At 28.3% G+C, this 15282-nt stretch overlaps 1 protein-coding gene across 2 annotated transcripts in view; it reads right to left on the reverse strand.

Moving 5' to 3' along the window:
• The window catches only part of LOC112687049 (elongation of very long chain fatty acids protein 4-like), a 32412-nt gene that overhangs the window by 2563 nt on the left and 14567 nt on the right, over nt 1-15282 (reverse strand). The window contains exons 1-5 of one of the 2 annotated variants that reach the window (XM_025559579.1): nt 9153-9238; nt 2018-2205; nt 1870-1950; nt 1330-1629; nt 1092-1241 (exon numbers count right to left, since the gene is read on the reverse strand). In XM_025559579.1, coding sequence (XP_025415364.1) covers nt 1092-1241; nt 1330-1629; nt 1870-1950; nt 2018-2205; nt 9153-9219 — 786 coding nt within the window. In that variant the 5' untranslated portion in view covers nt 9220-9238. Of the gene's footprint in view, nt 1-1091; nt 1242-1329; nt 1630-1869; nt 1951-2017; nt 2206-9152; nt 9239-15282 lie in introns of those variants that run through there. The other variant, XM_025559577.1, reaches the window with a different exon arrangement.

Genomic DNA, 15282 nt, shown 5'->3' on the forward strand with positions numbered 1-15282 from the left:
ATCGGTTTTGAAAATAAACCGATACTGATATTTCCGATACCACCAATATCGACCGATACCATGTATCGGTTCTATGATCGGGACACCCCTAATAAATACTGACCATTATTATTATTTTAAGATAAAATTTATCTCTTCGTCTTTATAAGTTTATAACAAATTGTTGACCTTGATTCATAAAAAAAATTCACCAAAGCGCTTGATTTTCGATAAAACATCAAAATATGCACTAAAAGCTTAAAATATGCTCTTATAATCAAAAATATGACCCTTAAACCAAAAAATATACAAATATGCAAAAACATGCACAAAAAACTTTGAGTATTTCATCATAAACGTTATGAAATGTATTTTGTACTTATCGAGCATACGATAAAGTTAACCAGAAAAAATATGCAAATGCATGAAAGTCCTTGCTCTAGTTATTATACAGTGATTATAATACAGTATTATAATGTTCAACTATTAATAAGATTAATATAATCTCTACTCGAGCTTTATCTACACTTTTTTTCGACGATGTCACTAATTATTTAATACAGGTTCTAAAACAATTCTATATATAATATTAAATATAAATCCTATAAATATAATACAAAAAAGATTCCATTTGATAACTTTGTAACTTTTACTCTGTAAAATTAAACACAAAAAAAACGTTTTATTACTACAAAAAACATTTTTGAAGAAATAAATGCAAAATATTATACGAGTTATGAAATGAAGAGGAATATTGTAATATAAATAGTTAAAGATAATATTTTTTTATTTTATAAAGTTAATGTACATTTTCATCATACGTATTAAATTTCTTGATTAAAACTAAAAAAATCAGAATTATACGATTATCAGTAATTTTTTAATGCTCTTGAAACACGGAAAAATATTACAACACTAAATTCTGCCTAAATTACTTTTATATAGTATCGAACAAAATAAAGGGAGGAAGGTTATGATTCAAGAAAATAAAAATAAATATTAATGTCCTCTCCTGTAAGTCAAGATCACTCTAATATACCTAATATATATATATATATATATAAACCCATAACAAATTAATTAAACAAAAATAAATATTATATTGATGTTACCTTTTGAACATAAGTTTTCACATAAAAGTTCCCAAATAATCCGATAAATGAAATCATGTAAATCACCAATAAATATTGCATCCAAATGGAATATTTACATCCAGATTTAATTGCATGGACACACCAAAATAGACAAAAGGCAAATTGAATCTATATTAAGTGTAATTAAATAGCTATTAAATTATCTAAAATTGAATAATTTAAATACAAATGAAAATTAATCAACATTTTTACAAACCAATTGTATTATGGTCAAGTACTTTTTCCACCATAAATACTTTTCAATCTTTAGACCCAAAGCGCTTAAGGCATAATACGAATACATAAGCACGTGTATAAAACTGTTAATCATTGCCAGTAAAAACGTCGAACCACTAGGAACCCATTTCACTATCATCCACATCAAACAGAAAATAGTAGAATGATGATAAACGTGTAGGAAAGTAAGTTGTTTATCTTTTTTTCTGAGAATGAAGAATATCGTATCCCAAAACTCTAAGAGTTTCGAAAAATAGAACCACCAAACTGCTCTCAATAACTAAAGTATAAAACATAAAAAAATATTATAAAACATTAAATTATTAAATTTTCTAGATGAATATTTGAAAAATGCAAAAATAACAATTTTTTTGTATTTATATATTATTCATACATATGTACATTCTTGTTTATACTGTTTCTATAGTATTCAAAATACAAAAAAAAAAAATTGAAAAATAATTACGCGTAAATACTATACAAAAAGCTATAAATGTGTTTATTTTTAGAACTAAATTACCCTTAATTCGTCGTTATTATTCATAAATGTAAGTGGTTGACAAACATAACTATAACGCAAAAGATTAGATACCACTAGTAGCTGAAAATGAAATGTCATAATTTTAATTTGGTATAGTAATTTCAAAAGATAAAATTATTCGGCATACTTCAATAGCTATATATAAATTCAACAGAGTCATAAAAACATTGTACTGTATCAATATAAATGTTAGCTCAAACGGTTTTCGATTTTTCATGTATCTCGGGCCCAGACCAACGATTATAAAATAAATTACTGTGTAAATAATTGTTGGTGCAGGTGAATCAATCATCAACCAACCTTTTGTTCGATCATCTGCAACAAAAAATAAAAGGTTTCGTTTATACTTTGTTCTAACCCCCCCCCTCCCCCCCGAAATTTTCTCCGATATCTAGGTTAAAATTTACAAATTTTACAAATTTGAAATATGAAGAGCTAGTATTAAATACCTAGTATCATTGATTATAGAATAGTCTGTTCAATTATCAATGCTATTATTTAAGTCAAAATATATTAAGGATTTGCATAATTTTATTAATCGTAAAATGTGTTATATTTTTACTTTGCCCCCCCCTGAAAAAAAATCCTGTGTGCGCTACTGCTTTTATAAGTATTATAACATACATAGATAGATATTATTTTTAATTGGATTAAACTCGACAAGTTCAAATTAAATGTAAATTAATATACATATATAAATTTTATACATGTATTTTGCGAGAGTGCATACATAATATGCACTTCTGCAACCATACCAAAGATTATTATTCAACATATATTTTCATCACTTTTTATTTTGTTGATTAAAATATAAAAAGAAATTTAATATTAAATGGATTTTAAGTCAATAAATATCATATTTTTTTTATAGAGTGGGCCAGTATGCTTTCTTGATGGAAATCTTTCAGTTAATATTTTTTTTAAAGTTTCAAGTTTTAGGGCAATTTAAAAATGAAGGGACATTGGTATGTTTAAATTTACCCCTTAACTAGCTAAGAAAAATAACTATTTAATTTGTAATTTCAATAAAATTAAAAAACAACTATTTCTGAAGACTAGAATGCCACAAATAAGTTTTATACGTGTTACAAAATAAAATCGCATATCTCAAATCATTTTGATTGAAAGATATTTGTTTGATTGAGGTCCCGAATCAAAAATTGGTCGGGGTGACCACGCTTCAACTAGTGCCGGATATAAAATATCAAAGAAAAAAGTGGACTTTATTAAATTATAAAACTTTATTATATTCAAAACAAGGCAACAACCAACGTATACAAAAACCGAACATGACACGACACTTATAATGTAATCGCGCAACCAATTAAAATAAACTATATGTACCTGGTGATGACGGCGTGAATTTATAGCCGGTCGTCATCGGGTTAGAAGACAGGTAGTACGATAGGTCAGTTCTAGAATATTAAACACAATATCTCTGATAAGAAGACATAATATTCTAGAAAATTCGAGACTATTTTTGTCAATTATCAAACTGCACCCAACAATATTAGTTATTTAATAATCATTCTATAAATATTAATCGTATTGACTAGTATTGACTAGAGTTCTTTAACGATATCGATATCACGAACTTTTTTAATTAAATTTCAATTTCGACAATCTAAATATATCGAACTATATATCGATTATCGATAATCAATTTTCCCTTTTGTATATTTATTATTTCAATTTCATGTATATGTATTATTTAATATACAGCTGATGTAATAATTTATAAGATCACATTGTTAAGCCATGGGTTTATATTTATTTTGGGATTAGGTTAAAAATAGCAAATGATACGGAAAATCAATTAATTTACTAATGACACAAATCACAAAGAAGTAGTTTCTAAACTTCTTTTCAAAAGAGAACATACCGCTCGCGCGACTGATTTTGGTTCGGTGGCGCTGATCCCCCACCAGTTGTCCAATGCTCCTACCTAAGCAACGCCGGTCAGATATCTATTAATTGTAAATAAGTTATTGGAATTAGGTGTATACTCGTCGGCAAACTTTGATCGGCGACCGTTGTGCGCGATTGATGTCTCGTTTCAATGAAAGTGGGAGAAATTGGATTCGGGACGGTTGACAGCGATCAGTCTACATGCGCGAAAGCGGTATGTTCCCTTTTAAAAAGAGATATAGTTCTGGTGCAGTATTCAATGGTAAAGCATTTAGTTCGTTAAAATTGTGTTTTTTTTTTTAATATTAAATAATATTTAATATTAAAAAAAAAAAATATATATTTAATAAATATTAATATATTAAATATTAATTTTGTTTAATTCGTAAAAAATATTCTTATTTGTTTTGTTTTTTAATATTTTAACTAATTATGGCTGATTATAAACTTGTGCCATTAGCTGGTGCTCGGAGTGATGTATGGAAGAGCTTTAGGTTTACAATATATTCCAATGGTGTAATAATAAATAAAAAACAAGTAATTTGTCGCAATTGTTCACTCTCAATATCTTATAGCGGAAACACAACTAATTTAAATTCACATCTTGAACAATGCACAAAAGGCCATTCTTTTAAAACTAAAAACTAGTTTTTATTTTAGGAATTTTAAGTTTTTCTTGTTGTTCTTCTAAAATGTGTTGAACAACTACTTTACGTAGTTTTATTAGTAGTTCTGCAATCGAGATGTGTTTAAGTCCAGCATTAATAGCCAGTTGCATGCTACGAACAGAACACCAAACTAAATTAACTTGCCCTCCCAATTCTAAGACCGCCTTGGTAATATTTGGTGCTTAATCACACACTATTGCACAGACTTTATCATCAATTTTCCAAATATCATTAATAATCATGTTTAGATTATTAATTATGTTCAAAGATATATGAAACTCTTCAATGTTTACTGTTTTTAATACTCTAGATTTCAATGTCCAGTTTTCTATGAAATGACATGTCACACCTAAGTAGTTGTTAACGTTACGTGATATCCAAAAATCAATTGTAAAACAAATATAAGGAATATTTTGAAGATGAATTTTAAAATTATTTCTTTCTTGCAATGTTATATGATCAGAAAGTCTTGTTATGGTCGCAATTCTAGGAACAACATATTCTGAAACAGCCAAATGCATAAAGTCTCTAAAACCTTTTCCTTCGATAAGATTAAATGGCCGTACATCTCTAACAACAAAGTTTAGTAGACTTCTAGTTAGATCTTTGTGGCGTTTACTGTTGAATGATAATTTTGTTTAGAATTTATACCAACTAGATCTCCATACCAACTTCTTTGTTTGAACTATCAGTAAACCAGCAAATTAAATTGTCAGAGACATAGAACGTGTTCTATGACAAAGACCATAGATAAAGAATTATGTCAAATACTTATATATACTATATACTTAAACTTTAGATAACAATAATTTCACTATAGAACAGTCAGTATATCGATAGTACATTTTTTTATTCGATACGCGATTCAATATCGTAAAAAACCAAATGATATCGATATTCAAAACAATATCGTTGAAGAACCCTAGTATTGATTTTTATTTAGATATTGGAAATTCGTTATTTTATTCTTCAAAAACCTTGAGGATTTTATACAATGGGCATTTTTTATATAATTAGGTTTATTTCATAAAATCAATGCATTACACGTAATACGTAGGTACGAGATATAATGGCTCTTGCAATAGATTTGTAATCATTTTATAACTTTTATCTCTTATTTTTAAAACTGATGAGTTTATTAACAAATTTGTACAGCTTCAGCGTCTATAATCACTATCACAGTAAAAATTAATACCGATATAAATAATACAATTTAAAGTTTATGTTGCTGAAAAATGTATCTAATTTGTTACAATACCCAAAAAAGGAAATCGTAAATATTTTTCTTCTTTTTAAATTTTTACTAGCTATAATTATGAAAATAATTGTTGTATTTTTATTTGCAATACTTTACTAATTTCATAAAAGTTTGTTTTATAAAACAGCTATTTTGAAGTTTAATAAAAATGAAAAGTTCAAGTTATTTTTCGGAATCCAGTAGAAGAAAGAAAATATGTATTATATATTACATTTTTCAAATGAACCGTTATTATAAAATTACCCTTTAACCAAAAAAAGGAGGTGTTTCCATCGGGAAAATATACTGGGCCACTTATATGTGTGATGGTTAAATAATAAATTACTAATTAAGTTCATATTAGTGATTATGTATACGTATGTACAGTATATCCTGTCTTATCTAAACAAATTATTAAGGTCAGCGAGTAAAATTTATTAAGTGATAACTTATTTTATCTTGAATCTATATTAATAGTACTTATTACTGGCACCGTAGTAATCAAAGAAAAAAAAAGCACGGTAGTTGTTGTATTGTTTCGTCTCATCTTACATGTTTTAAAATGCCTGCAAAGATTTGTTAAAGTTTAAATGAAAAAATAAAAGTTAAAGAAGAAAGTGAAAAAGGAAATAATGTTAAAACATTAATAAATACTAATAAATGTGGTAAAACGCAAATTTATAACATAATTAAAAACAAAATTGAAATTAAAGAATAATGGTTAAAAGGTAAGTTCATATGAAATAATTAAATTATTTACATAAAAAATCCATAAAATTAATATTAATGAAATTTACATTTTAGGTACAATGAAGTACGCCATGATTATCACGAAAATGTCCATTTTGAAAAATTATAAAATAATAATAAGTAATAATATAATAAGTAAATAAGTAAATAAGTAACCAATAATAACTATTGGCGGTACAAATTGGTGAACAAATATAAAAAAGAGGTAGTCGTCTAAAGATCACATCAATCGGACCATCATCGGACCATCATCCATGATTCATACGTAGTGCTCACTTATTCATATTTCTATATTTTAAAAATTAATAATAAATTAATGTAAATTCAAAAAGGAAGGGGTAATGTAACGATTGTTATATAGTTATTAGTCTATATATTATATATATATATATATATATATATATATATATATATATATATATAATATGTATATTGCTGAGTAGACATTATGACAAAGTGAATTTTTAAGAGCTATCGCTTCTAATTTAAAATTTTAGATTTATTTAAATTTTATTGTTATATTTTAGATTATTTATTTATATCATATTATCATATTATTTTAGATTTTTCAAGTATTAACAAAGCTGATGTATTATTAATTGTTACTATATTATATTATGTCATTTTTTAAAATAAATGAAATCGTTATCTAAAGAATAATTTTTTATTATACATTTTATATAAAAAAAAAAATTACAGATGACGTTTATGAGAAATTACTTATATAACATACAATTTTATAACAACTAATTTTATGACACTCGACATTATGACACTTGATTTTCGAACACTCAACCTACTTTCCAAACGTGGTTGTGAGTTTTCTATAGTGCTCTTGATACGCGGATACGCGGGTACCCGGGTTTTACGGGTATTATCCGATTTACAACATTTCAGGTACCCGTTATGAATCAGGTATCCGTTATGGTTTGTATACTCATTACTAGAGCTGGAATTTGTATGTAAATACATATTTTTTCTAAAACATGATAAATTTCTTTATCTTTTTTTTTCGTTGCACAGATAAATAACTGCTATAAATATATATTATTTTATACAACTTTACAATAATTTACTGTTTACTTTTACATTACAGTAAATTAGTAGCTATATGAAAATAAAAACAGCATAGTTAACAAAACTTTTCAAACATCTATCAATATAATGATTCAATTTTTATAAATATGTTCAGTAAAGTATTAAATATACAAATATAATATTATAAGTATTAATTTAATTAGATTTACATTATTATTTCATTAAACCTATTGATAGGTAACTTATAGTCTATAGGATAAGTAAATAAATTAATGTTTTACTATCTTTAATATTATTAATTTATTGGGTAAATTGAATTATTTCATGTTCTTTATTTATCATCATGTCATCATTATTTATTACTAATCCTTACATGTTTTGTTCCGAATAAGTATTTTATTGATAGTCTATCACATGGGCGTATTTTAGGAAGGGGCGAAGGGGCGAACCACCCCCCTTGAATCCGTATTTAAGGAATTGATTATATGTGAGATACACAATTCAAATTTTTTTTAACGTGGATCATTTTATAACGAAATCAAATTATGCGTGTCTGTGAATATTGAATTGGGCTTTTTGTCGGATCCATAATTAGTAAAAAATTAAATAAAATACAAGCGTAACTTTCAAAACACAGACAGGTGTTAAAAATAACTACACAAAAGGGCAATCGCCGAATTCCGTCCCGAGTTGCTGTAAATGACCGAATTTCGTCCCGGAGGCGGAGCAACTATGTCTGAATTCCGTCCCGGGGGTAGATAAACTATGTTCGAATTCCGTCCCGACTAGTCTTGGACGGTATTAATATAAGTTCAATTTTATAGAACTTCAAGAGGCTTCACCTGACATCACGCGTATCGTTTCTTTGTATTATCGCAATTATTCGCAATAAAAACGGAAACGATTTATATACTATGTATTGTGTATACCAAAGTCAGGTGTCGTCTAAGTTTTTACCAGCCTATTTCAAATCTAAAAAATAATAATTAAAAAAAAAAAATAATTTAAATACTAATTACAAATAACATATATTATACTTATACTCTTAAATTTATTAAAATACTTATATGACTGTCATATTTATACATAAATGGCATATACTATAAGTGGAGTTTTTTTTTTTTGCTCCGTATGTCAATAATAAATAAATAAGGCTGTTTTGCCGGATTTTACATTTTTAAACATGCCAGCAAAGCTGCCAGTCCTAAGCCTGGAGAAAATGTGAAGGAAAATATTACTGCCAAATATATCATAGTTACAGGTAGTAGGACGGAATTCAGACATAGTTGCTCCGCCTCCGAGACGGAATTCGGTCTTCAATTATGGAACCATAGGGGGCCCGGGACGGAATTCGGTACCAGCCCACAAAAGTCGATTCTAAGTGGATCCGGGGTTAGATTAAAAAATAAAACCACAAATATTAAGGATTCACCAGATTTAAATATTACCAATAATTTTACTTGTAAATTTTGAGCCTGTAATTAACTTTTACATTCTAATGTTAATTTTTTACAAATTATCAAACAACCTGATTATAGCTTACTATGAAACCTGCATTCGGTAGCAACTATAAGTATGACTATACTCTTGAACTTTAACTTTTATACCTAACATTAATTTGCACATAAAATGTATGACATATTATTAAGACATTTACTTACCTGAAATCGATAAAGACCATTGGTAAAATTCGTTTATTTTTTCAATAATTGGCAAAGTATAATTCATAATTGCAGATTTGTTGGCAAGATATAAATTAATTTAAATAGTATGTGTAACATAAACATACAATTTCTTAAATGTAAGTTGAGACTGAGAGTTGAATGTTGATTAGCATACACCGTATCTTAATATAATATTCTTAACTAAAAATCAGACATCAGCTAACTGAAATCCACTAAAAATATTTTAAGTCCATCCAAAATACTGAACTAAAGATGACTGTCGAATTGCAACTATTAAAATGGCCAATCGATTGTAGACATGTACAATATACCATCCTTGTGTTGTACATATATGCTCATTTCCCACTCGTTTGGTTTGTACGCACATAGAAAATATATTACTGATAATGGCGTCCATCATAAAAAATCTAAGGGGGGATACGTGTGATCAATGCCTAGTAGCGTAGTGAGGAACTTAGTGGTCCTAAGGTCATAAGAGACTAAGGCCTTTTATAACACAGAAATTAAATTATAGTACATGTATATGTTACGGACAAAAGCCGAAATCGGGCGAACCTCAGAAATGCCCGGGCAAAACGCGAACTGCCCACAATCCTTGGGCAAAATGTCATATTTCGGCCTTTGACCGGGCAAACCTAGTTATGACCAATCTCATTTGAGCAAAATCGTCAAAACCGTATACTGACTTTTATCGTTTAGGGCAAAACCGTAGAGCCTTAAATACGTTCGCTAATATTAAATACGAATAATTATAAAATAAATATTATTGTACAAATATAATTGAATAAACTTAATTAATATATTTAAACCTCAAATGAGTCAAACTGTAGCGTTTTAAATAACTTCACTAATATTAAATACAAAAAAATAATAATCATAAAATATTGTACAGTTATAGGTAATTGAATACACTTAAATAATAATAAAAAAATAATATTTTTGTTTATTTGTTGCTACACATATTAGAACCATGGCATTTAGAACTACACAAAATATTTTGTTTTTTTACATTTACATCGTCTCGTAGTGCACTTAGTTTTGCAAAAATAAAAAGTAAACCCTTGTCCTCCAGTTAATGAATTTTGAATACTAGTCCTCAGTGGTATTTCGATATTCGGTACATCATTGCTGCTAATAAATTGTTCCTTGCATTGAAATATTTGGTTTCTGGCATAAAGTGATGACAAAATTCCCTTATACATATTTAAGACTCTATGGTTTTGTCCTTACGATAAAAGTCAATAAACGGTTTTGGCGGTTTTGCTCAAATGAAGTTAGCTAACTAGGTTTGCCCGATCAAAAGCCGAAATATGATATTTTGCCAAGGATTGTGGGCAGTTCGCGTTTTGTCCGGGCATTTCTGAGGTTTGCCCGATTTCGACTTTTGCCCGTAACATATAAATTATTAAATAGTGATTTATAAGCTAACAATAATTATAAATATATTTATTATTTTATTATTTATACAGTAATAAAAACAATTAACTTTTAAAGTTTACCTTCATTTAAGCAAACTTTAATTTTTTTAATTTATAAGCAATAATACGTTCACTTTATCGGTACTTTCGACTTTTTTAAATAAAACTGAATAAACAACAATTCGGTATATTAAATTTGTTGGAATAACATTTACTTAATTTAAACAATTCTAGACGGGCAATTTCAAATTACTTACATAATTTGTTTCCGCAGAAATAGATTTCACAGTTTTAATTAAACATGTATTATTTTCAAGAGCACCTGTATTAAAAAAAAATATTTATCCGCTGGATTAGTTTTTCTTTTTCAATGCGTTGTGTTTTGAGTTTCCTTTTTGACCTTCCACTCAAATGTACACGTTTAGACATTATATGTATATTTAAATAATATAAGTAAATATATGGTATAACTCCAAAAATGACTAGACACGAAAAGAAAAAAAATTTTAGTAAATGTAAAATGTATATATAAGTAATAGTTTCTAATATTCTTGTAAACAGACAACGATGTATGACGTAAAATTCATAATAAATTAAACAAACAAATAATAGAACTGTAAAGCCTACATGATAGTGGCTGCTTTAGAAACAGTATTCTTAAAATAAATGTGCTTTAATTACTATGTACACTGTACAATGATAATTAATTAATTTATCTTAATTACTGACCTTCTGTTTGAAAAACCAGTGACGTATATTATTAGATAATAATATACAAGATGAACAATACCGCTATACATTTTTTTTCGTTTTATATTTCAGATCAAATTATTTTCTGCATAAATAAAATTAAAAAAAAATGTTCAGTACTTTTTTTATGTAATAATAAAGATCTAGTGCCCTCCCCCCCCAACTTGGACATACAATGTGGGCCCTGGGGCCTAGGCCCCGGTGACCCCCACCCTATATACGCCACTGTCTCTACCTCTCGGCCATTGTTATAAATTTGTCTGTAATTAGTACATAGGTACCCAGATTTCATTCTCCCATGGTAAAGTTTTGTTCATATGAGATTAGATTAACCGACAATTAATTTAATTGTTTAAATAATGTTTAAATTAATTTAATATATATTTAATATACAGTAAAAAATTATAATTTTTTATGTTCAAATATAGTTAGTATAATTAACAAGTATAATAGACACGGAAAAACTTGGGGGACATGTCGCCTCTTTCTTCCTCACCGCCAATGACGCCCTTGATTAGTAGCACAAGTTATTTCATAAATCAATCAACTGTTTATCCAAATAGTTTTCAATAACTAGGCCGAATTCTGTGTATGTGTATAATGGGGCGTTCCACGAGACGTTTATCACGACAGTCAACCACACTTTCCTGAAATACACTTATATGTGAACGCATAGTCGTTAAACTTGTCTTCGTGAGGAACGGCGCACGACCCAAGCGTGGATAGATCAAAAGTGTGATTTTCAGTCGTGATATACCGTTCGTGAAGCCAAGATGTCGACACAGAGACGTGGAATTATTGAGTTTAATGACAGTGAAACTACGCGTTTTTTGGAGTTATATTCGCTGTATCCATTCTTTAACCCAAAAACGTCTTTTTTTTTTCAGTTTTTTGTAATTGTGACATGTAAGCGCTCCATATTTTTTGCTAAGATAGTTACAAAAAACGAACTTAAAACAGCACAACTTTCAACAACCAGATCATTCATGGTCGATGTTTCGATAGTGACTAAAAAATGTCGAAACACGAGGCGTGAACGGCACGAACCCAAAACCGTGTGAACGTGTCACCAATTAAAACTTTCGTGTGTGTCACGAACGTAAATTTACTAGCGTGGCTCAATCTCGTGATTCACGCCCCGTAGGAACGCAGCTTAACAATTAAAATATAAAAGTCATCCACGAAAAAAATATAAAATTTTACAACTGTAATTTCATTTTTTGTTGAATTGATTTCCCTACATAATAAGGTACTATTAATAGTTTGTATCCAATGGCATATCCATAGGAGGGTTTTGGAGGTCAGAACCCCCCCCCCCATGAAACCTGAGATAGTAAATTAACTTTTAAATGAAACACGGTTTTTTCTTTAACATTTTTATATTGTAGAATTTTGACTTGGAAATCATATTAATCAAAAACGGAATTAGAAGGAACCGTACGAAAGCTCATACTGACAAGTAAAAATATGGGCCTTAAAATAAATGAAAATAAAACTAAGTATATGCTAATGAGTAGACGACCTACTCCGTTACAAAATGTGAGCATTGATCATTTCTCTTTTGAGCAAGTCGAAAATTTCAAGTACTTAGGCGCTAATATAAATCATAAAAATAATATCCATAACGAGATTAATTCCAGGATAAGTGCAGCAAACCGTGGATACCATGCAATGAGAAAAATGTTCATATCGAAACTGCTATCTAGAGACACAAAGAAAAAACTATACATTGCCTACTTACGCCCCATTGTCATGTACGGATGTGAGACATGGTCCACGACGCAGGGTGACGAGAATAAACTATTGACTTTCGAAAGGAAAATACTTAGAAAAATATATGGGCCCATATTAAACCCCAGTACTGGTGTATACGAGTGAAGAAAAAACGCTGACTTAAACAGTCTGTTTAAAACAACCAATTTAAAAGATTTTCTAAGGTCGAAAAGGTTAGAGTGGGCTGGCCATGTTTGGCGTGCAGAGGGTAAATTGATAAGACAGGTACTCATCAACAAACCAAATAAAAAACGACCTGTAGGAAGGCCAAGACAACGGTGGTTGGACCGAGTAAAGGACGACCTGAAGAGATTAAGCAATGAAGCAAGTATTGAGGATGCAGAAGATCGAGAACTTTGGAGAACTTTGGTAGAAGCTGCGAAGCGCCTAAATGGCGCGTAAAGCAAAAAAAAAAAAAAATCATATTAATAGTTTGTATAAACACTATAAACGTATACGCACGCTGCATACACACACAAGTCATAATACTATGATCATATTTAGATACTTTACTATTACTTGATAATTTTTGCTTGAGAACATATTATTTAGGTTTTCTACAACGGTTGATTTTAAATCGGACGTCTGGTCCCGATAATTGAGATAAAAGCAGTATCATTGTTTGTATTCAAAGTTTATTTTGGGTATACCTATTGCATTCGCGGCTCGCCGATCATTTAACACAAGCACCTTATTGTGTAAAACTAATAGTTATTATATAGTTATAGTTAATAGTTGGTCGTTGCCCGTTGGTGTTTCACTGTTTTATTTACTACTCGTTTATTTGTTTATATTTGACATTTGTATTCCATTACATTTGTTTTATTTTAATTTGACATCATTCTAAGACGTCTAAACATTCCATTATGGTAAGATATTTTTAAAATTTAATTTTTAGTATAACTAAGTGATTGAATTTAAAATATTCTAATATCTAATACTTATAATCCTATATTAGTTCCTAGTTCCTAAATTGTTATTATTATTATTTATTATTATAGGCAAATTCTAATTATAATAAATAAGCAGTTTAGAAAAATTAATTATTTTTTTTACCTGAGTCAAAAAACTAATGTCAACCAGACTTAAAAATACCGATATCAATACAAATAGTAGTCAAATGATAGTGATAAGATTAAATATTTATAAATTTGCTGAACCCCCCCCCCCATAAAAAGTTACTGGCTACGCCAATGTTTGTATCTATTTGGTTATATAAATTAATATTGAAGATTATACTGTCAAATGATATTTTAAAATCAATAAGTTTAATGATTAAGCTGTAATATTGCTGGTAACCAATCTTGTAAAGTACTCGAGTCAAAGTATTTAGATAAAAATTATACAAATACTTTTCATGTACTCAAATACGTATTTTAAATAGTTATGAAAAATATTTGTATATAATATTTTAAATACTTTCCCAGAGTATCTATACTTAAAATCAAATATTTTTTTTACAAATGTAATTTATATTTTATCACATTATTATAATAAATTAACTTACCAATTATTAATTTGTATTATATCAATTATATTTATCAACCATTTATCCATGTTGTTTAAATATAATCAATATTTATATGTAGCATATTATAAAAATTTGCCGTACAGACCTATTCCGACCACTTTTATTATAAACACCAGAACATAAGAACCCTATTCATAGTCTACAATATTATACAACATTATGACTATAATATACTACATGACTACCTATATTAAGGGGCTTGCTCGCGATCTGTTTTTTTGCTGTAAAACATGCCTTACAGGGAAAACTCTCACGGCTCGTAGAATGATCAGATTTCATTAATTTTTTTTTTTTGTTAAAAAGAGGAAGACTTCTTACAGGGCGCATTGAACTTAAATTTTCGAAATTGTATGTTAAAGCGTCACATTAACACTTTTAATATGATCAATTTTTCTTTTTTTTTAAAACATTTTTTTTTGCCGCTTTTAGTCAAAAATTTAAAAGTCAAAGTTCAATACAAACTGTATGAAGTCTTCCTCTTTCTAACAAAAAAAAAAAAGTATTGAAATCTGATCATTCTACGAGCCGTGAAAGTTTTTCCTGTAAGACATGTTTTAAAACAAAAATCAAACTTACATTTTTCTGTCCGTTTATAGTATAAACGCTTAAATAAATAATAAATGCTTAAAAAATT

This window comes from Sipha flava, unplaced genomic scaffold, assembly GCF_003268045.1.
Source record: "Sipha flava isolate LNK unplaced genomic scaffold, YSA_version1 32_pilon_pilon, whole genome shotgun sequence".
NCBI lineage: Eukaryota > Metazoa > Arthropoda > Insecta > Hemiptera > Aphididae > Sipha > Sipha flava.